This window comes from Podarcis filfolensis (assembly GCF_964270895.1).
Source record: "Podarcis filfolensis genome assembly, chromosome: 2".
Taxonomy (NCBI): Eukaryota; Metazoa; Chordata; class Lepidosauria; order Squamata; family Lacertidae; genus Podarcis; species Podarcis filfolensis.
This window is the reverse complement of record NC_139605.1, coordinates 1,099,129-1,124,750: the sequence shown is the minus strand read 5'-3', so window position 1 is coordinate 1,124,750 and position 25,622 is coordinate 1,099,129. Positions and strand designations below refer to the sequence as shown.

The following is a 25,622-nucleotide window of genomic DNA, read 5'->3' as shown; positions in this document are numbered from 1 at the left end:
TATATAATAATCTATTTGAAGCGACGCTTAACTCTGCCCTCAACAATCATGGCGCCGCTCGTCCGCGGAAACGGCCGTTAAACCCTAAGCGGTCGCCATCTTTGTTGAGGGCAGGGTCCGTCGCCACCGGCGGCCGCCATTTCCCCCCGTCCCTCCAGTTATCGCGGGAGGGAGGAAAGAAAGAAGGTGCGCGGCCGCCATTTTTGTCGCGGGCAGAAACGCTCCGTGGGCGCCATCACAGGGATGGGCAAAGGGGGGGGATTATTACCACTTTTTTTGAATGGAGGGAGGGTGGAGTTCCCGCGATGTTTGGGGCTTGGTGGGCGGGGCTCTTCTGCCACGTCAGGCTTCAGGCAGGAGATAGCGGATCCGGAGAGAGCCGGGTGAGAATCCTGCTCGCGGGGGGGGGGGGGCGGGAATCCCGGGGGGGGGTTCCTCGTGGCCCATAGGGGGTGGGGGGCCTGAGATGGGTGGGGGTCCCTCTGGGAAGTCCCCCCCCGTTTGGGGGCGGGGGGGCAGCGGGAGGGACCCCCCCTCCGTGGACCCCCGCGAGGGCCGCTTGCTGCCCCCTTCATCGCGAGGGGGTGGACTAGATGCCCCCGGGGTCCCTCCCCACTCGCAGCCTCTCCCTCCCCTTCCTGAACGAGGACCCCCGCCCCCCAGTCTCCCTGCGCTTGGGGGTCCCTTTTTCTTTGCTGCCCCCTCCCTCTCCTGCCCCCCGTCTTCTCCCAACACGTGTTTCCCCCTCTCCTTCCTTCTTGAAAAGCCAGCCCTGGGGCAGAAAACGCAGCCGCCCCCTCCCTGGGGGGGGCAGGAAAGAGGGGCTGGGCTGGGGGTCCCAAGCCAGGGCGAGCAGAAGGACAAGCATCCTTCGCAGGCTCTCCTGCGCCTGGGTCTGATCCTGCAAAGCATCATGTAAAGGGGCCCAGGTGATAAATCTGAGTTTCTGACATGCGGGTCGACCGGCTGCTTGAGCCCCCCCACCCTGTGTGGGTCAGTGTCGTTCCTTAAAATAAGTTGCCCCAACAGAAAGTCTAGTTGCCCTTTTGGGGGCAAGGTGGCTCTAAACTCTTGTTTTTCAAATGACGAACTGTGATTGAATCTCAGTTAAATATCTGGCTAGTTTAGAGGACAACCTGAAGATCTTTGGGAACTTAGAGAAGGAAAGTCTCTCAATGCAGGGACAGTCAATTTTGTCCTCTTTTTCTTAATGGTTACACGAATCGTTCACAACATAGGAATATTATTCCCAGCAATGAGCAGGGCGGGGGGCGGGGGAGGATGGTAAGAGAAGACGAGCGACAACAATTAGCTATCATGAGCGACGACAATTAGCTATGACGTCCTTCGCTCCTCCCGCTTGGGCTGCACAGAAAAAGCCATTTGGTTCCAGAAATCCATTCCGATTGTGCAGATAAAGTATAATGGATGGAATTCTACAGGATGGGGTCTGAGTGCGTGAAAACAGACCAGATCCAAGAATCCCCCAAAACTGGATATGTTAGGTAGCATCCTGGCACCCGGGCATCTTCACTTGGTTGGCGGTGGTCGAAAGCCAGGGGCAAAATGCGCCTGGCTCCTGGCTAATTTCGAAGGCTGGTGTGGTTGTGCAGCCCTTGACCTTCCTTCTCCCCACAGATCCGGCGCCATGGCTGCTAGCAGGTTGTTCGCGAGCCCCCAGCCCACGGACGTGGCCACCGCCGTGGTGCTCTGCTTGGCGCTGCTGTGGGGCGCCTCCGCGCAGCACGAGGGCTTTCACGGCCACGCTCACGAGGACTTCCACCACGGCCACAGCCACGCTCACGGCCATGGCCACACGCACGAGGATATCTGGCACGGCCACGATGACGGCCACGGGCACACGCACGAGGGTATCTGGCACGGCCATGCTCACGAGGACCACCACGGACACAGCCACTCGCACGGGGGCCACTCGCACGAAGGCTTGCACCATGGGCACTCGCACGAGGATTTTCACCACGGACACAGCCATGGGCATGAGGGCCACCACCATGGTCATGGCCATTTCAACGACGGTCCTCACCACCACAGCAACTCGCACGAGTCTCCTGCTGGCGGCCCCAGCAAGGCCCAATCCTTCCCTGGGAACGAGAAGCCTTTGCCAAGGAGGGAGAAATTGGAGCCACTGCAGTTGTGGACTTACGTGAGTGGCTTCCAGCATCAGACAACTCAGGGTCTTTCTGGATCCCTTTCCCCGGGCTCTGGGTGGGACGGGGGTCTTTTGCTCTTTCTGGGGACAGGAGACGCCAGCAGCGCTTTCCCATCTGCGTTGTCTTGGAAGCAAGTTCCCGGCCTTTAGCAGGGCGGCCGTAGAGAGAGCCGCCATCGTGTTGATGGTGAATTCTGTGCCATCCCTTTTGCCCATTTTTTATTATCCAACATTATCTCCCAGTATGCCCCACGGAGGACCTTAAGGTCCATAAATAGCAACACCCTAGAGGTCCCGGGCCCTAAGGAAGTCAGATTAGCCTCAACCAGAGACATGGCCTTTTCAGCACTGGCCCCAACTTGGTGGAACGCTCTGCCTCATGAGACCTGGGCCCTGCAGGATCTGATTTCTTTCCGCAGGGCCTGTAAGACAGAGTTGTTCCACCTGGCCTTTGGCTTGGAGTCCTTTTGATTCCCTTCCCCTCTTTCCTTTTTCCTTTCTCCTTCTGTGATGGAGCTCCTATTTGGGGACTTCCCTGGCTTTTTTCTGGCCCATGTAGGACCAGTCTGGATAGTTGGCCTTGCTGAAGACTTGACGTTTTCATCCCCCAGAAAGTTTTTGAGTTTCCACTGAAATGAGGTTGCATTTTAATGTTTTAATGTTGTATTATAATCAAATTTTTTATATATAGGGTTTTAGTCTTCCTGAGCCCGGTCTTGGCTGGGGAGGGCGGGGTATAAATAAAATTTAATATTATTATTATCTTTTTTCAGTCTGCAAAAGAGACCCCCAGCCTTGGCGGTGGGCCCTCGCAAGTCCTGCATTGCAGCAGCCTGGGCTGGCTGGCTCAACAACTCTGGGGTTGGGCCAAGGGGCCCTTGCTGGCTGTGGGGGTGACCCTCTCTTTCTCTCCCCCCACCCGTAGGCCATTGGCGCCACTCTCCTCATCAGCGCTGCCCCGTACTTCATCCTCTTCCTCATCCCGGTGGAGTCCAACACCTCCCAGCACCAAGCCCTCCTCAAGCTGCTGCTCAGCTTCGCCTCGGGGGGGCTTCTGGGAGACGCCTTCCTGCACCTCATCCCTCACGCGCTGGGTGAGTTGAAGGGCAGCCCCCTGGTCCTGTCCCTCCACCCTGCCTCTTGTTTGGGCTGGATGGCCTCTTCCCTCCCCTCCTCTCATCCGAGTGAGCTGCGATCCTGGGGGTTGGACTACATGGCCCTCAGAGGTCCCTTTCAGCCCTGTGACTCTGTCCCCCATTCCTTCTCCCCTCCAGAGCCGCACTCCCACCACGGGGAAGGCGCAGGACACAGCCACGTGAAGCCGGAATCCCACGGGCATTCTCACCAGGGTAAGAACTCGGCACTGTGGGGGGAGAGGTTTTTGCACTACAATTCCCAGAATCCCTAGGGAGCCCAAAGCAGCGGCCATGGATGATGGGTGTTGTAGCCCAATGACATCTGGGGAGCTCAGGTGGAGAAAGGCTGAGTCACTGCAGGGGAGGGCAAACATTTGTTCATTTATGATACGATAAGATACGATAATCTTTATTGTCATTGTCCCATACAGAACAACGAAATTGAAAAAATCTACATCGGACATTCAAAAACCAACAAGCCTGCTATCCCAGCCTGGCTGACTCCCTCAAAACTCTGATACCCCATAATTAAATACAATATACTCCCAAAGAGACTACCTTGCACTGTGTTTAAAACCAGAATCGCATTTGGGTAGAAACTGTTTCTCAGGCGGCTAGTCCTAGTCTTTATAACCCTGTCCCTTCTTCCAGAAGGCAGAAGCTGAAAGAGATCATTTCCGGGGTGCGCACTATCCTGCGCTATCTCTGCAGGTAGTTTAGTAGTTTACTACAGTGTGGTGTAGTGGTTAAGAGCGGTGGACTCGTAATCTGGTAAACCGGGTTCGCTTCCCCGCTCCTCCACATGCAGCTGCTGGGTGACCTTGGGCCAGTCACACTTCTCTGAAGTCCCTCAGCCCCACTCACCTCACAGAGTGTTTGTTGTGGGGGAGGAAGGGAAAGGAGAATGTTAGCCGCTTTGAGACTCCTTCGGGTAGTGATAAAGCGGGATATCAAATCCAAAACTCTTCTTCTTCTTCTTCTACCTGGACAATTTGCACTCCACTCTTGGGCGAAAACGTGGCACACCTGAACTCAATTGAAACAAGACAGTCTCTGCCCGCACAGGCTTACAATTTAAAGGATGGAATCTGGTCAATAGATTGAGATTGAATTCTGACAAGACAGATGTACTGTTTTGGGGGGACAGGGGGCAGGCAGATGTGGAGGACTCCCTGGTCCTGAATGGGGTAACTGTGCCCCTGAAGGACCAGGTGTGCAGCCTGGGGGTCATTTTGGACTCACAGCTGTCCATGGAGGCACAGGTCAAATCTGTGTCCAGGGCAGCTGTTTACCAGCTCCATCTGGTACGCAGGCTGAGACCCTATCTGTCCACAGACTGTCTCGCCAGAGTGGTACATGCTCTGGTTATCTCCTGCTTGGATTACTGCAATGCGCTCTACGTGGGGCTACATTTTAAGGTGACCCAGAAACTACAACTAATCCAGAATGTGGCAGCTAGACTGGTGACTGGGAGCGGCTGCAGAGACCATATAACACCAGTCTTCAAAGACCTACACTGGCTCCCAGTTCGTTTCTGAGCAAAATTCAAAGTGTTGGTGCTGACCTTTAAAGCCCTAAACGGCCAGTATATCTGAAGGAGCATCTCCACCCCCATCATTCCGCCCAGACACTGAGGTCCAGCTCTGAGGGCCTTCTGGTGGTTCCCTCCCTGCGAGAAGTAAAGCTACAGGGAACCAGGCAGAGGGCCTTCTTGGTAGTGGCGCCCGCCCTGTGGAATGCCCTCCCATCAGATATCCAGGAAATCAACTTTCCTTTTCAACTGCATTTTTGTTGTGATGTATCAGTAACAACAACAGCAACTTTTTAATATTAAATAATTATTTATACCCCACCCATCTGACCTGGTTTCCCCAGCCGCTCTGGGTGGCTTCCAGTACATATAAGAACATGGTAAAACATAAGAAACATTAAAAACTTCCCTATCCCGGGGTGTCTTTGAATGTCTTCTAAAGGTTGTGTAGTTATTTATACCTTTCAACATAAAATACAGTGAAAACTGGAGAAGAGAGATCAGAAACAAACCAAGAGAAAAGTCAAAAAGGAAGGGGAAAAAAATACTTGTCAAAGACATTTGAAGGCAGTGCTATTTATGGAGGTTTTTAAGGTTTGAGCTTTCATTGTGTTTTTATAAAAATTTTGCTGGAAGTTGTCCAGAGCAGCTGGGGCAGCCTATTCAGATGGGTGGGATATAAGTAATAAAATTATTATTGTTATTATTAAAATAGAACCCACCAGGGTCAAGGGCCTGATCCTTCTGCAGTCTCTTCTTTCTCATCATCTTCTGCCTCCCCCCCCCCCCGGCCTCCTTCCAGGTTCTGAGCACCAGCACATGATGTCGGTGGGCCTCTGGGTCCTGGGGGGTATCGTGGCCTTCCTGGTGGTGGAGAAGTTCGTCCGGCACGTCAAAGGAGGCCACGGACACCACGGACACAGCCACGGTGGGTGCGGCCAAAGCCCCGGGGCCGAATCGGCCCCCTGAGCAAGTTCCTCGTTTATTCGGTTCTTTGTTCGATTTATACACCGCCCTTTGTCCAAAGACCTCGGGGCGATGGGCAAGATAAACTTGCCAAAGGATGAAGGAATTTGGGGAAATGATCTACAACAAGCTAAAAAAAAAAGTTTTAATTAACCTTTCCCCAAAAACCGGCAGCCTTTCTCCTGGGGATTATGGGCGTGGAGATACCGAAAGATTTAATTTAAAGAAATTATTTATGTATGGCAGCGAGAATGTTGTTAGCCCAGTGTTGGAAAGGAGAGAACATACCGACAAAATTGGAAGGGCAGACGAAACTGTTAGAATATGCCGAGATGGAACCATGTAGATCAAAAACTCATCAGAGAACGGGACAAATTTATCTAAAAGATCACGGTAAACATGTTGGCAGGCTTTGAATGATTCCTACAACGTGTCACAATCCTTGGATGCGTTGGATAATTGTAAAATAGATTATGTTTAATATGCAATCGATATAGAAACATAGAAGACCCAGGTTGAGGAGGAGGGAAGTCTCAATATGGGAACAATTTAACATATTTCCAGCTTTTCTGTTGTACTTCGTTTATCTACATGATCAACATGAGAGTTGCAACTGTGATTCATTGCATGAAATTAATAAAGATTAATTGAGGTGGGGGGAGATAAACTTGTTGCCGTGGCTTTATCTGTTGGGGGGCAGGGAGTGTCTTCCTGGCCCCCCCTAAAACTTTCCTTTTTCCTCCCCAGTTCCCAAAGCCAAGAGCAGCGACGATGAGGCAGAGAAAGAGCCTTTGCGGGGAAAGACGTCGGAGAAAACCGCAGCCCCCTCCCAGGGGAAGCAGAAGCCCCCCGACTCTGGTGAGGTGGTGCATTTGGGCGAGCCCTGGATTTTTTGCAGGGGAAAAATTGGGCTTTTCTAAAATGGGGGGTCCAGGGACACAGCCCCCCGACTCACTTTCTCTTCTCTCTCTTCTGCTTGTCTCTCCCGCCCCCCCCCCCAGCCATGCGCGTTTCTGGCTACCTGAACCTGGCCGCTGACTTTGCCCACAACTTCACGGACGGGCTGGCGCTGGGGGCGTCCTTCCTGGCGGGGGGCACGGTGGGGGCCGTCACCACCCTGACGGTCCTGCTCCACGAGGTGCCCCACGAGGTGGGCGACTTCGCAATCCTCGTCCAGTCCGGCTGCAGCAAGAAGAAGGTAACGGGTCTCCCTGGCGGGGATGGGTTGAAATACGTATATCACAATAATAATAATTTATTATTTATACCCCGCCCACCTGGCTGGGCTTCCCCAGCCACTCTGGGTGGCATCCAACAAAATATTAAAATACCGTATTTTTCCCTCTATTACACGCAGATTTTTTCTCCTAAAAAGTAAGGGGAAATGTCTGTGCGTGTTATAGAGCGAATGTGTGGTCCCTGGAGCTGACAAGCGTGAGTGAAGGCAAAAATCAGGCAAATATCAAATCGTCCGGAGAAGGGAGGAAAGAGGAAGCTGCGGCTTTCCTGCATTCTGCCTCAGGGTCTTACTGCCCACCCGCTTCTGTTTCCTTACTGTGTTTGCTCAGACGGAACAAAGAGCAGAGAAAACCTCTCCCCTCCAGGCAAGCAGAGCGTCCTTCTAAGTCCTCTCCGTGCGTCTGGGACTCGAAGGCAACATGCAGGTTGGGGGGGGGGGGAGAGAGAGAGAGAGCTGGCTGGCTTGTGGGGGGGGGACTTTTGCCTTCCTTTCCTCCCTCCGGTAAAACCCCTCTCCTGCATTCTTAGCCAGCTGCTTCTCTGCACACCCCTCTCCTTGTCGCTTCTATGATTTTCCTTCCCTCCCTACTTAAAACGTGGTTCCAATCACGGATCCACATGGATCCTCAGGATCTTTGCATTGAGTCACCCCAAATTCACCATCAGATCACATAGCAATGATCTGATGCAAAAACAGGGCTGCAATGCTGCAAAAACATGGTTACAAAGCACGGATCCACATGGATCCTCAGGATCTTTGCATTGGGTCACCCCAAATTCACCATCAGATCACATAGCATGTCCATGGCTACAGCCTGCACCAAAAAAATCACGCACCCACTGTTTCCTGGGGCTGCAATGGTGCAAAAACATGGTTACAAAGCACGGATCCACATGGATCCTCAGGATCTTTGCATTGGGTCACCCCAAATTCACCATCAGATCACATAGCATGTCCATGGCTACAGCCTGCACCAAAAAAATCACGCACCCACTGTTGCCTGGGGCTGCAATGGTGCAAAAACGTGGTTACAAAGCATGGATCCACATGGATCCTCAGGATCTTTGCATTGGGCTACCCCAAACTCACCGTCAAATCACATGTCTGTGGCCGCAGCATGAAGCACAAAAATGATACATCCACTGTTTCATTCAGAATTTTTTTTTCTTGTTTTCCTCCTCTAAAAACTATGTGCGTGTTATGGTCAGGTGCGTGTTATCGAGCGAAAAATACGGTACAAACATTAAAAGCTTCCCTAAAGAGGGCTGCCTTCAGATGTCTTCTAAAAGTCTGGTAGTTCTTGTTCTCTTTGACATCTGCTGGGAGGGTGTTCCACAGGGAGGGTGCCACTACCGAGAAGGCCCTCTGCCTGGTTCCCTGTAACTTGGCTTCTCGCAGGGAGGGAACCAACAGAAATCCCTCAGCACTGGGCAGATAGGGTCCCCAGCCTGCGTACCAGATGGAGCTGGTAGACAGATGCCCTGGACACAGAATTGACCTGTGCCTCCATGGACAGCTGTGAGTCCAAAATGACTCCCAGGCTGCGCACCTGGTCCTTCAGGGGCACAGTTACCCCATTCAGGACCAGGGAGTCCCCCACACCCACCCACCCCCTGTCCCCCAAAAACGGTGCTTCTGTCTTGTCAGGATTCAACCTCAATCCGTTAGCCGCCATCCCTCCTCCAACCGCCTCCAGGCACTCACACAGGGCTTTCACGAGAGGTAGAGAGGTTGAGCCTCCTTAGAGAGGGGCAGTCTACCTCTGAGCACGAGGTGCTGGGCAAGAAGAGCCTTGGGTGAGACTGTCCTCCTTTTCTCCCCTCCGCCAGGCGATGAAGCTTCAGCTGGTGACGGCGCTGGGCGCCCTGGCGGGCACCGTCTGCTCCCTGCTGGCGGAAGGCGTGGGCGAGGCGGCCACGGCCTGGATCCTGCCCTTCACGGCCGGCGGCTTCATCTACGTGGCCACCGTCTCGGTCATCCCCGAGCTGCTGCAGGACTCGGGGCCGGTGCAGTCGCTCCTGGAGGTGCTGGGACTGGTCGGCGGAGTCGCCATGATGGTCTTCATCGCCCAGTACGAGTAGAGCGGAGGGGGGGCGGGGAGGGGGCCAGGCGCTCGTTTGGGGCAGCGGAGGCGGGACCAAGGAGAAACGGACAGCCCGGCCCCCCACTCCCTCTCCAGCTCCATCTGGGGTCCAGTCATTTCAGCCGCTGCAGCACACCTCCCTTCCTCCAGGGGGCGCTGTGTTGGTGCTGCAGGAAGAGGAAGTGGAGAAAAAATGACCAGTCTGGGACTTCCCGGGAGGCCAGCTCTTCTGCTCCGCTTGGAGATAGCAAAATGCCCTTTTCTATAGGGCAGGGGTGGGGGGTAGGAAGAGAATTTTAGGGTTCTCGTGTGTGTGCGTTTGCGTGTCTGTCCTCTTGGCCCCGAATTGTTGGGGTTGGAGGCTTGGAAGCAAGGACCAGGAACATGGGGGACCAGGGTGTGGGATATGGGGGAGCCATGATTTGGGGAGGTTGGGGGTCAGAAGAAATCATGCTTTTTTTGCAGGAGGAGCATAGTTGCTGGCAGCCAATAATGGAATATTTGGGCGCAGTTCTGAAGGGGGGAGCTGAGGGCGTCACAGTGGGGACCCCCCTCTGCCCCCCAAAAGGGAACCAAACTGCGCCCCATTGGAGAATTTCCCAAGGGGATCTTTAGAAAAGCTTTTCTGCTACTGTAAAATTCGACTCCTGGAGGTCTGTTCTTGCTGCCGAAGCCGGGGCAGAAATCCTGATTTATACTCCGAGGAAACTGTGTGGGGGTTTAGGAACGGACTTTCTGTGTACACGTCATTTTTATATATATCTATATATATATTTCTTTTTGTTTCTTTTTTTTGCAATTTCTTTTGTAGGGTGGAGGGATCTTACTTTGGGGCAACGGTTGTACCAGGGAGAAATGTGTAAAGGACAGGAATAGTGGCATCTGCAATTAAAACTGACTTCTGCCCTGGAAAAAAGGGGGAAAGGTGTTGTGTGTAGTTCCTGGACTTGGTCATCAGGGGGCGGTGGAGGTGGAGGTTCCCCAAGGCCACTGGGTCAGCCTTGGCCGCCCTCCTGGGGAAGCCCAGGCGCTGTGAACTACAACTCCCATCATCCTGCTCTGGGCTAATCTTGCTCAGGCCGACAGAACACGATTGCTTTCCTGCTTTGCAGCGGGTTGGGCTAGATGACCCACAGGGTCCCTCCCATTCCTACCTCCCTGTGATTCCTCACCAGCCCCTGAACATCTTGACCAGGGAGCCGTCGAGCTGGGATTTTATTTTAAAAAATCGAAATGCCCTTTTTAGGGGGGGAAGCAGGATCCCACCTTGGCAGCGGAGTAAACACGGAGGTAAAGGAATATTTTGGGGGGAGGGAAGCAAGGAATGATGCCAAGCACCTAACCCCTGAGCTCTAACCACAGAGCAAGATGACCCTTTCCCAAAAGTTGGGGGCTGGCTGACCATTAAGCAGGTAGGGCGTCTTGCGTGCCCAGGAAAGACACAGGAGACTGGAGCGGTCATCAATTGGCAGTCCATCACCTGCTTTGCCAGGGCCCAGGTTCGATTTCTGCCGGCATTTCCAGGTAGGAACTGCAAGTCCGACACCTCAGGGTCCCGAGAGTCATCTAGCCTGACCCCCTTTTCCCTCTGTCCCCCGTCCAGTTTGAAACCATCCCAGTCCCTGCTTAGCTTTGCAAGCGTCTCTCATTGCTGCAGCGCTGGGGGAGCAGCCGCCTGGCGTGCAGAAGGGCCCAGGTTCAGTCCCCAATGGCAGGGCTGGGCAGAGATGTCAGGCCGCTAGTCCTTGTGGTGCAGAGCCACTGCTGCAGCAATGGATGGAGCAACGGCCTGTCTCGGGTGTGCATATCGCAGGTGTTTCTGTTGTCGCTCAAACCGCCCAAAAGCTTAGATCTGAAAACCCAGCCTGATTGCATCCCTGTCTGATGAGAGAGGAAGCCTCTGGCGCCGGGGTGGGCTTGAGATGCCCACCCAGAAGGCAGAAATTCAACAGGGGAAGGTTCGAATGCTGAATGCCTGTTAAAAGGTGAAGGAACGGACACCTAAGTTCCTGGTAAAGCTTGCAAAAGACGCTGGCTGAGTCTCCTGCAACTTGAGCACTTGAGAGGCAGTGGGGTGCAGTGGTTAGAGTGTCGGACCAGGAGTTTGGAGACCAGGGTTCGAATCCCATACTGGGCAAGTCTCTGCCTCTCTCAGCTTAGCCTCCTTCACAGGGTGGTTGTGGGGGTTCAAGGAGAAGCATGCGCCCCACATTAGCCAGTGGGATAGACATGCAGTAAATAACTAGTACTACTACTACCAATAATAATAATAATAATAATTTTTCCTATTTATATCCTGCCCCTCTGACTGGCTTTCCCCGGCCACTGGGCCTCTTACGGTTCATACAAAACGTATTATTAAATATGTCTCTTTAAAAAATAAGCGCTTGGGTGGAAATTCAACAGGTGCAGTCCTGCAAGAGCAGCACCTGTTGGATCCCCTCCTCTCCTGCTGCTGCAAAGGATGGAGCGGGGGGGGGGGGGAACACACACATCCGCTGTCCCTCCCCAAGGACCCAGGAGTCCTGGCTCCTCCCCCACCCTGGAGGACGGCGGCCATAGAGACGGCGGCCCAGAAGGGCCTCCGCGCCTGAACTTCCGGCGCGGGGGCGGAGCTTCTTCACTTCCGGTCCTTCCCCCACAGAGCGATGGCCGCCCACCTGCGGCTGCGAGGGACCCTGGCCCTGGTGACAGGTCCCTTCTCCTGGGGGGGGGGAGGCAGGCAGGAGTTCAACAGGGGCAGCGGGAGGGGGGTATTTGGGGATGGGGTCTGCCAATGGGGAAAGGCAGCATATTTCAGCCATCAGTTCAACAGGTCGAGCTCACGCCTTGGCTGCCTTTCTGCTCCCCACCTTTCTCTCCACCCCCCCCCCCCATCTAACCACAACAGCCTGTCAGGAGTGACCTGCCAAAGGCCAAACTCTGGACTTGATCCCAGGCCCCAGCCCCACAAGCACAGTTGCTGATGGAGAGCAAAGAGGGTGGCTCTACCTGTTGGATTTCCGCCTCTCGGGTCCTCCCAGGAGCCCTGACCTGGCGGTGACAAGCCCTGAATGTAACTTCTTTATTTAGAAGAACTGCACCCGTTCCATTTCCGCCTGCCGTGGAGCGGTTGAAGGCAGAGGGGTTGCTGGGGAAGAAGCCCGTCCGGGGAGGGTGACCCAGGCTCCTCTTCCTTCTTCCTCAGGGGGCGGCAGCGGCATCGGCCGTGCCATCTGCGCCCGCTTTGCCCGCGAAGGGGCCCAGGTGGCCATAGCGGACTGCGATGAGGCCGGTGCAGCCCAGACGCTTCGGGGGCTCCAGGCGGGGGACCACCAGGCCCTGCGCGTCGACGTGGGGTGCGCCAAGAGCGTGGCCGACCTCGTGGCCCAGATCCAGGTGGGCATCCGCGGGGGGTTGGACTAGATGAGCTCTGGGGGTCCCTGCTCTGCCAAGCCTTGCCCTGAGTCAGCATTCGGCCTCGGCACCCTGCGTTTATTGGCTGCCTTCGTATCCCGCCTTCCTTCTCCTCCGCTCAGGTTCCATCCTCACAAGGGCTCTGCAAGGTAGGCCAGCCTAAGGACCTTCAGGGAGCTTATCATGGAATGCTAGAATTGTTGGGTCAGGAGGGACCCCGGGGGTCATCCATCCCAACCCCCTGCGTTGCGATGTTGAGGCCCAAATCCTTTTTACCTCCTGGGGTCGCGACAGAGCTTCTGGTGCTGATTTCCTCCCTCTGGCCTCCAGGCCCGCTTCTCCCGCCCGGCCAACGTCTGCGTCAACTGCGCCGGCATCACCATGGACGAGTTCCTGCTCAAGCAGACGGAGGAGGCCTTTGATGCCGTCCTCAGGGTCAACCTCAAGGTACTCGGCCGGCAAGGGAGGCGTCCCCGGGAGACCCCCCTCCCTTGGTTTCCAGGCCCTCGATCGCCTTGCTCATAGGCTCGTAAAGGAACCCAGTGGTCATCCATCCCAACCCCGTCCTGCTCCATCTCTTCCTTCTCCGCAGGGGACCTTCCTGGTGACGCAGGCCGTGGCGAAGGCGCTGGTGGCAAGCGGGGCTTCGGGGGGCTCCATCATCAACCTGGGGAGCATCGTGGGCAAGGTGCAGTGACCCCTCCTCCTAATGACCTCCTTGCCCTCTGCCCCCCACCACCAATAATTCAACGCAAAATCCGTTGCCCAACTCCTGCACGCTGCAAGTGTCTGGCATAATAGGGACCTGCCTAAGCTAGGTGACTTTCAGGCCAAATTTCTACGATCTCTGCTGCAGGTACCCAACTGCGTCTGCAACTCCATACTTCTGTTAGAAGCTGGCGAATGCCCAATTTCAACTGCCCTAAAACATTGGCTCAGGATTTCAGTCTTTGGTCTAGGGAAGGGTTTGTACCAACACCTGACCAATGAGGAATTTGTCAGCAAATGGCAGAAAACCATGGCTAGAAAAGCCATCTCTGTTGGTCTGTCACCCCCCCCCCAACTGTATTACCTGGGTTATGAAGGCGCCCTAAAGACGTTAAAGCAAAGATTATGGGATAATGCACACAGTGACTTGCGATCTCGATCACACGCAGCCTGTAGTCCACTGGCAGTAGGAGTACAATATGGGTATGTCTTTAAGTTAACACCTTACATTAAAAACCTGACAGTACCAAACTATCGAAGGCTTTTCACCAAAGCCAGACTAAACGTCTTTCCTTCTGCAGTGTTGGATGGCAGGTTGAGAGGAGTTCCCTACCAGGACAGACTTTGCTCGTGTGCTCAAGACATCGATTCCATAAAGCATATTTTGCTGCACTGTGCAAAATATGAGCAAGCCAGGGCTGAACTGATACTATCCTTGCTGGTACCTTTCCCGGGAAAATCAGAGGCTCACTATGTCAGGTTCCTATTGGAAGACCGGACAAACGCCAGAACATTAGCAGTGGCAAAGTTTTTATCAGTGGTTGCAAGAACCAATGATCCCTATCTTTAAGTCTGAACAAAATGCTTGTTTAACCTGGAGGTAGGCTGTCTGAACTGTGCATTGCTTTGTAAGGATTCGTTGGGTCTCTGGACCGTAATAAAGATTGATTGATTGATTGATTGATTATTCAGCCCCTGTGCCTCCCCCCTTCTTCTCTTCTTCCTGCCCAGGTGGGGAATCTGGGGCAGGTGAACTATTCAGCCTCCAAGGCTGGGGTAGAGGCCCTCTCCAAGACGGCAGCCAAGGAGTTGGCCAGGTAAGCCAGGCTGGGGGGCAGAGGGAGAGCTGGGGGGAGGGAAGAAGCCCCCATTCGCCTGCCCTCCTTCCCTGGGCAGCCGTCCTCCGGGGATTCCTGCGTTGCAGGAACGGGCAGCCCCTCCTCATTCCACCCCCACGACGACCCTGCGAGATCGTCTGCACCGAATAGTCCGCAGCCAGCGAGCGTTGAGGATTTGAACCCTGCCCTGTCCCGGGTCTAACCACTAGGCGATGCTTCCTCTGCTTGTCGCTCTGCAGGTACGGGATCCGCTGCAACACGGTTCTGCCAGGGTTCGTCCGCTCCCCCATGACGGACAAGGTCCCCCAGAAAGTGCTGGACAAGGTGGGTGTTTTGGGGGGGCTGAGGTCAGGCCCCACCCCGGCCGGCACCCGCCCCGATCCCTCCCTGACCCCTGTCCCTTCTTCTCCCCAGTTTGCCGCCATGGTGCCGCTGGGACGCCTCGGGGAGCCCGAAGGTCAGGTGACGCAGTCCAGCAAGATGTTTGCGCTTCCTTTGAAGGGTGGGGAGGGTGCCTCTGAGCGCCTGCAGAGTGCCCTCCCTCCTCCTGCTGGGCGGGGAGTGCCCAGACGTCATAGAACGGAGGAATCGTGTTGCTGGAAGGGACCCCAACCGAAAAATATCTGGGGGTTTTTAGCGATGCCTCTCAGCTGCTGCCTGTCAGGGATTTCTTACTGTGTTTTAATGTTGTGAACCACATGAAGGGCAGTACAGGATGCAAATTTAATTAATAATAATAATATTTTCCCCCTTGAGCTATGGCCCTGCCCCCTAATGTGGGGAATAATAATACTAATACTAATAATAATAATAAGTTTTCTTTTCTTTTTAAATTTTTTTTACCAGCAACTAAAACACAGTGAAATCCCTCAGGCAGCTGATATATTGGGTATACATAATCAATAATAACATATTCAAATCAACCATATGTACAATTCTATATACCTTGACACTCCTCCCTCCACAAGGTTTATTTAACTTTTAACATTTTAATTGCCCCAAATTGCTCAGACCTACCCAAATAATTCAATACCTTCTCAAACCAATCCTCCTCCTTCTCACTGACCTTAAACCCTTTCGTTTTATGTATCTTCACAGTTAGATACTGTATTCTAAAATTACAATATTATTCAGTTTTTTCCTCCATTGGTTCACCCCTTCCTCTTCTGCATTTTTCCAATTACTCACTATAACCTGTCTGGCTGCAATGACCATCAATTTTACCCATTTGCATTCCTCTTTTGTTTCTAACTCGGTGCTACCTGGGCTAATAAGAACCATTAATTTAGATATTTCCTCCTTCCTACACACAATTCCCGATATTTCTATACCAATAATATAGCCTAAGGGAGTTTGGGGGAGGAATGTAGCTTTGCCGCAATTCCTACCTTGCAGGGGGTTGGGCTGGATGACCTCAGGGGGACCCTTTCCAGCTGTACAATGCTGTATAGATTGTACAGGAAATAATAATAATAATGCTATGAGAAGGTCCCTGGCTCCGGCCCCACTGGCAGCTGGGAAAGACCCGCCGTTGCTTCTGGCCAGTGCCGACAAGACTGGCTTCACTGGCCTAAATCTCTCTGAGGCTGCGGAAGAGAAAGGGGCAGGTTTCTTTACCTGGGAGGGGGCTGACGGCGTCTGGGGGGCTGCAGGCGTTGGGAGGAGGGGGCTTCACAGTCTCCTCCATCCCCGCCAGATGTTGCCGAGGTTTGTGCTTTCCTGGCCTCCGACGACAGCCGCTACATCACCGGCGCCAGCCTGGAGGTGACCGGTAAGTGGGGCGAAGGGGGGGTTGATTTGGGGACCCTTTGGGGTGGGGGGCTCCCCTTGGATGCCGGCGCTGGTGGTGGGGAGCAGTGAGAAGGGACCCCAAAAGGTCTCCCGTATTTGTGATAACTTGGATCTTTCCACGTGGACTTCGGAACTCTCTGCCACTTGAAAGGCCAGGCGCCTTCGCTGCACTCCTTCCAGCGCCCACAGAAAACATTCCCATTTTAGACCACCCTACCCACCCAAAGGAAAAAACACAGAATGTTTGTTCTTTAAAGAGTTTGCATAGCTGTTTCCCACCCTGTATAAATTTCATAAAATAGATAAATTCTCCCGTCGGACATGTAGAATAGCTGGTGCATGTTTGGATCTCCCTTTATAGCTCATGGTTTTTATCATCTGAACGTTTTTGCAGAGAGTTTGATTGTTTTATCCCCTCTGGGAATGCGTGTAAAGGTTATGGAACAAAATTAAGTGAATTGTTATTATTATTATATTATATTTTATTTTTTAATACCCTGCTTATCTGAATGGGTTACCCTGGGCAGCTTCCAACCATCTCCACAGGGTCAGCCGCTGACCCCTTTTCTTTCTCTTCCTCCAGGGGGTCTTTTCATCTGATGCCTTTTCCTGCCTCTGGAGAAACCCGCCCCCACCCACAAGGAAACCACACTCCCTGATGCCCCCCCCCACTTTCAAAGGAAGGACTTGGGGGGCAGGTTCCTCCTTCACTGCAGAGACGGCCCTGTCTTGGAGAAGCTCCCAGCTAACATCTTTGAATGCAAGATTTGGGGAGGGGGCTTAGAGGCAGGGGCGCCTCTCCCCCCCCCCAGAAGAGAGGGGGGTCTTTTGCACAAGGAGCGAGGCTGAGATCTCGCCGGACGGAGACCCCAGACTTCCACTCCAAGGATTTCTGTGCCTTGTTTTGGGATATATATCGCTCAGTTAAATCAATGGCTTCTACAAATGCGCAGGCGATCAAAGTGCCTCTTTGAGAAACACTTTCATGCTGTGAGCCACCTTGAAATAGGGAAAATTAAGGGGAATTTAAGGGAAATGCAGAAATTGTTGCTTGAGGACTGCGGGAAGAGACACTTTTTCAACCCGAACAAACACCGGCAGGCTTACACAGCCTGAAATATATGTGAATGGGAACAAGATATATAAGAGTCGTTTTACAATCGACTCTCTCCCATGTATTCTGCCGTGTTGTCCCCCCCCCACCCAGGAAATATCCCTGGGGGTGACTCTTCCTGCATCCACGAAAACGTCTTCCATAATATGATGGTCTGATTCTATGATAATAAATATGCTGCGTCTGCTCAGTTTTCTTATACATTTATTGCATTTATCAGCTCAGGGGTGGTATATCTGGTTATCCTGTCGCGCATGCCCCCAATCTAATCCTCACCCCAACCCTGCAAGGACTGGCCCGGTCACCCAGCTTCATGGTGGCTTGCGTTTGTGTAAGAAGCGCCCCAGGAAATCGCACACCCACAAACACACTCACCTTCCCCAGCCTGGAGTGGTCCAGTCCAGCACGATCTGTACCATGTGAGCCGTTGGGGTCTCACAACACCCACCCCAAAATGTAAGCAGCCCTTCGTCTCAAAGCACCCAGGCTCAACTTTAAAACCTGAGGGACTAGTGTGCCTTTATCATGTGCAGAGTGCCTTTCCTACAGCAGCTGCAATGATCCTGATTTAACGTGACTCTCAAAAAATATTTTGGTCCAGGTTTGTCCGTCTCATGGGCAGCAAGGGGGGGGTGGTTGTGATCCCGGACGCCTGGGTCCCCTTTTGCCTGCTAATCCCAGGGGGGTTATGGGTGGCTGCCCAGTTGTGAGCCTGCACTAATGAATGTTTGCCCAAGGGATTATTGGGGTGTTCAGGGAAGGCAGCCCTGATTACTCTGGGGGAGAAAGAGGATTAGCCGCTGAGTGGGTTGGGGGCCCCTGTCTGCACCCCCGACCCAAAGGCGGCCCTGCTGGGCCTTCCCACCCTGTCCGGGCGGACAATGCGGAGGAGACCCAGCAGACCCTTCTCATGCCTGGGAAACCGATTTCAATGCAGAATCTGGCCCACAAACTCCCAGCAGAGGTGCGCATGAAACACCCATGTGCAGAGGAACTAGGAAGTGCCTTCTTTGGGGAGGCCCAAAGGACTCCCGGTAGACTGCCTCTGGACGTGGAGGTTCTAGAAAAACCTGCAAACAGGATTCGAACACACGCCCTCCCCCCTCCTATGGGGTCCGGCAGCTGGGATTCAGAGCCGAACCATCCTGCCTAGTAGCCATCTTCCTCCCTGAATTTGTCTCATCCTCTTCACTGCCTCTTGTGGCAGGGAGTTCCAAAGTTTAAAAGCAAGTCCTTTCATCTGCCCCAAATCTTCATGGGATGGGCCCGAGTTCGAGTCTTACGAAAGAGGGAGAACATCTCTGTCTGCCTTCTCCTTGCCATGCAGTTTCACAAAATTCTATCGTGTCTCCTGTTTACTTGCCTTTTCTCTTAAGCTAAAAAGCCGCCCCCAAAAAACACATTTATTCTTCAAAGGGAAGTCACTCTTTTCTGAACACTTTTTCCAGCTCTACAATATCCTTCTGAAGATGGGGCAACCAGAACAGCACCTTGGGCTGGTTAATATTCTGTTATTTTTTTATTCTGAATAAATTTCACTTGGTTTTATGGAGAACAATACAAAAGTTAATACTGATCATATTTTTCCTTTTTTGGGGGGTGTTTCTAAACCAATACTTTGAATATTCTACAGCCTTTGAAATGTGTGTTATTGTTTCATTTTTCTTCTAACTGCTTATTTTGCGCTTTTATCCTGAATTTTTTATCTTTCATTCCTTCCTGAGATCTTTGGACAAAGGGCAGTATATAAATTTAAGAATATAATGTATATGGACCATAAAGAAGGCTGATCGTCGAAGAATTGATGCTTTTGAATTATGGTGCTGGAGGAGACTCTTGAGAGTCCCATGGACTGCAAGAAGATCAAACGTATCCATTCTTAAGGAAATCAGCCCTGAGTGCTCACTGGAAGGACAGATCGTGAAGCTGAGGCTCCAATACTTTGGCCACCTCATGAGAAGAGAAGACTCCCTGGAAAAGACCTTGATGTTGGGAAAGATGGAGGGCACAAGAAGAAGGGGACGACAGAGGACGAGATGGTTGGATAGTGTCTTCGAAGCTACAAACATGAGTCTGACCAAACTGCGGGAGGCAGTGGTAGACAGAAGTGCCTGGCGTGCTCTGGTCCATGGGGTCACGAAGAGTCGGACACGACTAAACGACTAAACAACAACAACAACAACAACAACAATGTATATGTATCATTATGTAAAGATTTCATACGTTTTTCAACATTAATAATAAATAAATGAATACATGGGGGGGAAATAAATTTAATACATAAGATGCTGTTGCACCAAACTCTCCTTCTTTGCAGGTTTTCAAGCAGAGCTTGGGCGGCCCTCTGCCATGGATGCTTGAGCCCAGATCCCTGCATCGCAGGGGGTCAGACTAGACCACCCTCAGGGGTCCCCCTCCAAACCTGCCATTCTATGATTCTGCTCTGTCAGTTTGCAGAGGTCCCTGCCAGGGGTGCTGATCTGGAGCCAGGGGTGCCAACTTGAATAAAATATTGTTGTGCTGGAGGGGGCGGCGGAATAAGCGACGCCGTGCGTAATCCATCCCATGACGCGTGCTATTTGAATGGCAAATCCTATCAACTTTTTTGGGGGCGGCCCCTTAAAATATTTCCTTGGGGGGCGAGCAAAGGGACCTCAGCCCCTCGGAGTTGGCTGCTATGTCTGCAGCTAGCGAAACGTGCTTGAGTCGCTCAGGAATGGAAGGGTTTTTTTTGGGGGGGGGGTCCCAACGTTGCCTGATCCTGCGCGCGAATTCCTTCTGCGGAGACGCAGAGATGCAGCCGCAGCAGGATCAGGCCAAAGGGGGGGTCCGATACCATCATCATGCGAGTAGCAGCGGCAGCGAGTCGTCGTCCCCCCGCGTGACACCCCCCCAACAACTGGAATTATTCAGGGGCTCCTCCTGACTCAGCCAGAGGAGTGGGAAAGGTGGGAGGGGCATATTCACAACCTCTCCTCCGTCCAAAGCGGGCAGCAAAGCCCCTCCGCTGACCCCCCATCGGAAAGGGGTTTGGGGGGGCGGGGGTCTTCCCTGACGCTTCTTTCTGCGCGCGAATCTCTCCTCTGGGGAAGATTTATAATTTAGGGGGGGGAAAGGACATTACACAAGAACCTTGAATGAATAGATCTCCCTTTCCTCCCGGGCCATTTTATTTCCTTCCTGGGGGGAAAAACCACCTTCATCTAGTGGTCCAAGGCAGGAATCGCTGCTGTGGGAGCGATTCTTCCGCTGCCTTGCGGTGGGTTGGGATGGATGACCCGCGGCTCCCTTTCCAAGCGGTTTCTGTGATTTTGCCCCAGGCGCAAAAGCCTTTTTGGTGGGAACTTTTCCCCCAAACTTTGTGTGTGTTGCGTGACGCCGGTTCCTCGCAAGCCTCGCTGAGGGAAGAGCTCTTCAGAGGGGCGGGGGGGTCTTGCCCCCACCCCGGCGAGAGCCTGCCCTGGTCTTTGCCCATCGCGCTGCCATGTGGTATCTGGGAGAGGGTCCGAAGGCCACTTTCTGCGGCTCCCCCACCCCACGGGCTTGGTTCTTCATTCCCTTTGAGGCCGAGGTGGGGAGTGGGCTTCTTCCTCCCCCCCCACTCCCCATATTCTCTCCCCCTAAGACGGGCCTGTGTGCGAGAGAGACAACCGCTTTCTTCTGTCGCCTGAATTGAATTGGGGATGGAGGAGGGGGGGATTAGGGTTAAGGGGAGAGGGGGAGGCAGGAGGGAGGGGGATTAGCCGGGGGTCTCACTCTCCACCCCCCCAGCCCAGCCCAGCCCCTATTCTCCGGCCTCTGTTTGAAGCCTCCGGCTCCTGCTACCTCCCATTGAAAGGCGCATCACCCCGGGCAACGGAATGGGGCGGGGGAGCGCAGGCGAGGATGGAGAGACCAGAGGCCGCCAGGGACCCCCGCCCCACACCCACCCGACCCCCCACCCCCAGCTGCAACGCGGGCTGGGTGCTCCCTGACCCGCTGGGGGGTCCTCGGCCTTCCTCGCCCTCCTGCCCCCCACCAAGGCCTTTCCTCGGCATCCTTCGGCGTCTCCGTGGCAACTTCATCCGCCCCCCATCCTGGCCACGGTGACCCCCATCGCCCTGGGTGGCTCTCCAGCCCACCCCCCTTTTTCTACCCTGCACATGGAGGGAGGGGAGGGGGCTTTCCCCCATTGAGGCGGCCGCCCCCTATTCAACCTCCTTCTCTCTCTTCCCCCACCCCACATAACTGGGGCCTATTGTGGGTCCAGCTGCACAGACAGGGAGAGGGCGAGGCCGGGACGCTTCGCCCCCCAAAGGCCGGCCGAGGGGGCCGGGGAGCCGGGCAGGCGGCTGGGCCGGGCAGCGGGACCCCCGAGAGGAGGAACTGGGGGCGCAGAAGTGGGGCAGAGGGAAGGCAGGGCTGTGAGTAGGTCAGTCTCACCCCCAAAATCTCGCTTCTGGGTTGCCTAGAATAACTCTTGCCCAGCGAGAAGGGGAAAGTTAGGGTGAGTTTAGGGGACGGTTGTGGGGCAGGATTGGGGTCCCTGGTGGGGCCAAGCGAGGGTTGGGGGGGCGACGGGAATGAGGGAGGAAGGCATCCTCAGCAGAGGGACCCCAGAGGATCGGGGCCCACGAGTTTGGGGGAGAGGAGAGACAGAGTTGGGGGTGCGCTTTCCTTTCTCAGGAGTTTCCGAGACTTCAGAGATGGCGCCAGATGGGACCGGGCGGTGGAGAGGGGGGGAGGGAGAGAGGCTGGACCCCGAGCGCCATCTGGGACACCGGACCAGCCCCCCCCCCAAGTCTGTCCTGGGGGCGGGAGGGCAGGGAGACCCCCCTGGAGTGACGCAGCAGCCCCTCCGAAGCATCAGAAAGAGATGGAAGAAGGAGGCGGAGGACGAGGAATAGAAGCGCCTGGACCGAGGGAAGGAACGAAGGATGGATGGATTGGGGTGAGTGGAGCCGGGGGGGGCTCTTGCATTTCGGGGTGCAGGGGGGGCAGAGAGAGAGAGAGACCACCCCGTTCCTCTGACGGGACTCTGGTTTCTAACGGGATTAAATTCCGAATGGTTGTAGCCCGCCCTGGGAGCCGCCGGCGAGGGGCGGGTGATTAGCGATTATTTTAAAACAATTAATAGCTAGTTCATTAACTCATAATGAACTAACGATTAGAGAATCAATTTAATGATTGATAATGAATTGGAAAAGTGGCCCGGTATTTTTTTAATAAATTATAGACTGTTCATAATTAATTAACGATTAATCAATCAATTGATTGATTGATAATTAAATGAAAAGTGGCGTTATTAGAACTCCCGGTGTTTCAAAAAGTAAATAGCTAGCTCATAACTAATAATTAGTTGTTAATGAACGATTATTCAATCAATTAATGATTCGTTGATTGATAATTAAATGAAAAGTGACCTTATTGAAACTCCCGGGTTTTCCCACCTATCGCCGCGTCTCTAAATAAATATCCCCGCTCCCTCTTTCTGGCGCTAATGGCGAGGAAGCAGCGATCTCGACGCTGCCTAGATGCAAGATGCCCCCTCCCCAATTTGCACCCCCCTGGATAAAGTCGGCCTCATTGCATCGGAGAGGCGGGAAGGGGGATAGAGGGGGCGTCTAAAGCCCCTCGCCAGCCAAATGTCCCAAGGAGGTTTTTATGGCGGGGGGGGGGTTGAGTTCCCTAAAATTGGGTGTGAAGTGGGGGACCCCTCACCGCCCTCCATGAGCTTTGAGAGGGTTTCCCCCGAGAAAGCCATAGAGTCCGAAAGGGTTCCGAGGGTCATCCAGCCCACCCCGTGCGTAGGGGGGGGCGGGGAAGGAGACCCCCCCGCAAAAAAACAGCTCCCACCAGCGAGAGGATTTCTGATTTTACCAAGACCGGGGGAGAAATGGGGTTGGGATGCTTTGCATTCAAGAAAAACCCCCATATATATTTTTTTGCAAAGTGGTGGGGGGGCAGCCTCAGGGAGGGGCGCTTCTCCGCCCCACACTTTCCCTTTTAACCAATTCTTTGGAGAAAGGAAGTTTATTCATCGGCTGAACCGGCCTTTCATTCCCAGCAGGATCTCCCTCCCGCTTTGATCGCTCTTCCAGGCAAAGTCGGATCCATCGGGCGCCTAACCGGTTTTTTGAGGGGGCGGTTTGCGCAGGAAGTGGGGAGTCCTATCCCCGCCGCGTGGGGGAACCCCAGGCCGCAGGGGAAGTGTGAGACCCCCCCAGCAAAAGTAGGAACCTCCTAGATCGGGGGGGGGGCGGCGAAGGCCAGCCAGATGCGCGAGGAGAGGGCGCGCTCAGTCCGCGCCCATCGCTGGCGTTGCGCCTCAGTAGCTGAGACTCAGAGGTAGACTGCCCATGAACGGGGAGGCTCTACAGAACTCACGCACCTCGCGGGGGGGGGGCGGGATTGCACAGCCCCCCCAAACCACCGCCACAACTAGGAGTAGGAAGTTCCAGTCTTACGACGGTGGTGGCTCTCATCCCTGACTCTTGTGGCAGAGAGTTCCAGAGTTCCACGGGAAGAAGGGAATGATTTTATCCGTCCTGAATCTTCCAGCCTTCAGGATTCCGCGATTCTAGATCCCCCCAAGTGACCTTTGAGGACCAGTCGCTGCCTCCTCGCAGAGCTGCGGTGCGGAGGGAAGGAAGAGGTGGGGAGAAACAGGACTCGAACCCAGAACTTTCTGAGGGTAAGAGCTGCTTGGCTAAGGCGGTGATGGACTCTCCTTCCTTGGTGGTTTTTAAGCAGAGCTTGGGTGGCCCTCTGTCCCCGATGCTTTAGCCGAGATTCCTGCATCGAAGGGGGTTGGTCTGGATGACCGCCAGGGGTCCCTGCCAGCTCTATTTCCCCACAATTCTACGTGATTCGTCTTGAGCTCCTTGCGGAGAAAATGTTGGGATATACAGCAAATGCAACAAACGGATAAATATATAGCCCCTTGCTCCCTTCCCAGGGGCAGATTGAATTAATGGGATTTCCCATTTGGGAGGGAGGTCAAAGTTCAGCCCTCAGAGCAGCCTCTGCGGATGGGATTTCCTGAGACCAAAAGCGGATCCATTTACTTCTCACACTCTGTCTATAGATCTACGTAATCTCCTGCCCGTTTAGAAATTACCCTGCTTTTCCAGATTAAAAACTTCCTTCTTTTACCTGATTACCAAGTTTATATCCCTCCCTTCCTCCTACGGAGCCCAGGGCGGCAAAGAGCAAGGGCCGCATGGAATAATGGAATCGTGGAATTGCAGAGTCGGGTGGGACCCTGCAGGTCATCTAGCCCAACCCGCTGCAATGCAGGAATCTCAACTAAAGCGTCCAGGACAGATCTGGGCAACCTTCCGTCGGCCACAGGTTGGGGACGGACTCTCCTTTGCTGGAGGTTTTTCAGCGGGGAGGGGGGCACCTGCTGTGAATTATTCAGCTGTGATTTCTGCCCTGCAAGGGGGTTGGGCTAGATGACCTTGGGGGTGACCCCCAACTCCACAATTATTTTTATTCTGCGATGTTCCATGTTCCTCCATCCTCCAGCAAATGACACCTGCCTGCCCTCTGCCCTTCGCCCTCCCTTGCTAGTAATACGTGCCAGGGATGGATGGCAAGAAACGATGCCAGACGAGACTCCCATAGAGCATGTGCAAAAGTCACAAAGTCTGCACCCTCGTTCTCACCACTAGGCCGGCTTGTCTCAGGGATGATGGGTGTGTGGTGGGAGCTGCATTGGCGAGACACCCCCCAGACTCCCAGGGGCTGGCTGACTTATATTTCCCTCTCCCTTTTTAATATATATATATATATATATATATATATATATCCCTTTTCTTCCTAATGTCTCAACAAATGAAACTAATTTGTAAAAATGCTACATGGGGGGGGGAAATATGAGAGAGGGACATTGCACACACTTTTGTAAATCAAGAAAATCATATATATATATATATATATATATATATATATATATAATATTATATACAATTATATACTATATTATATACTACATTTTATAGTATATATATATATATACACACACACTATATTATATTATATTATATACTATATTATATACTATATACAATTATATATTATATACAATAATATATATATAAATATAATATATCTATCTATCTATATATATATACACATATATTGTTAACATTTTTCAACGTATAACACTGCATCTAAAGAGAAATAATGAGAAGAGACAATAGAAGAAAAAAGAAAGGAAAAGGTGTAAGAGGAGAAGAAAAGAGGGAGGGAGAGGAAAAGAAAAGAAAAGAAATAGAATAGCGGAATTCTAGGAAATGATAAATTATTATTATGTATTAGTAGTAGCAGTAATGATGATGATGATAAATTACAACATTATATATGGATAACCCTCTGCTGCTATT

General features: G+C 53.1%; 2 protein-coding genes across 3 annotated transcripts; both read left to right on the top strand.

Moving 5' to 3' along the window:
- Positions 1-116: 116 nt before the first annotated feature.
- Positions 117-10,042, top strand: SLC39A7 (solute carrier family 39 member 7). Its single transcript, XM_083602157.1, has 8 exons — positions 117-383; positions 1,639-2,164; positions 3,096-3,264; positions 3,445-3,519; positions 5,640-5,765; positions 6,551-6,661; positions 6,805-7,001; positions 8,873-10,042. The coding sequence occupies exons 1-8, from the start codon at positions 244-246 to the stop codon at positions 9,122-9,124; spliced, it is 1,596 nt and encodes a 531-aa protein (XP_083458283.1). The 5' UTR covers positions 117-243; the 3' UTR covers positions 9,125-10,042.
- Positions 10,043-11,752: 1,710 nt separating this feature from the next.
- Positions 11,753-17,443, top strand: HSD17B8 (hydroxysteroid 17-beta dehydrogenase 8). 2 transcript variants are annotated; one of them, XM_083595325.1, is made up of 9 exons: positions 11,753-11,820; positions 12,314-12,504; positions 12,853-12,969; positions 13,115-13,210; positions 14,242-14,327; positions 14,588-14,672; positions 14,763-14,805; positions 16,045-16,119; positions 16,723-17,443. In XM_083595325.1, the coding sequence occupies exons 1-9, from the start codon at positions 11,775-11,777 to the stop codon at positions 16,737-16,739; spliced, it is 756 nt and encodes a 251-aa protein (XP_083451451.1). In that variant the 5' UTR covers positions 11,753-11,774; the 3' UTR covers positions 16,740-17,443. The 2 variants fall into 2 exon arrangements, with proteins under 2 accessions (XP_083451451.1, XP_083451452.1); XM_083595326.1 differs by lacking the exon at positions 14,763-14,805.
- Positions 17,444-25,622: the final 8,179 nt, after the last annotated feature.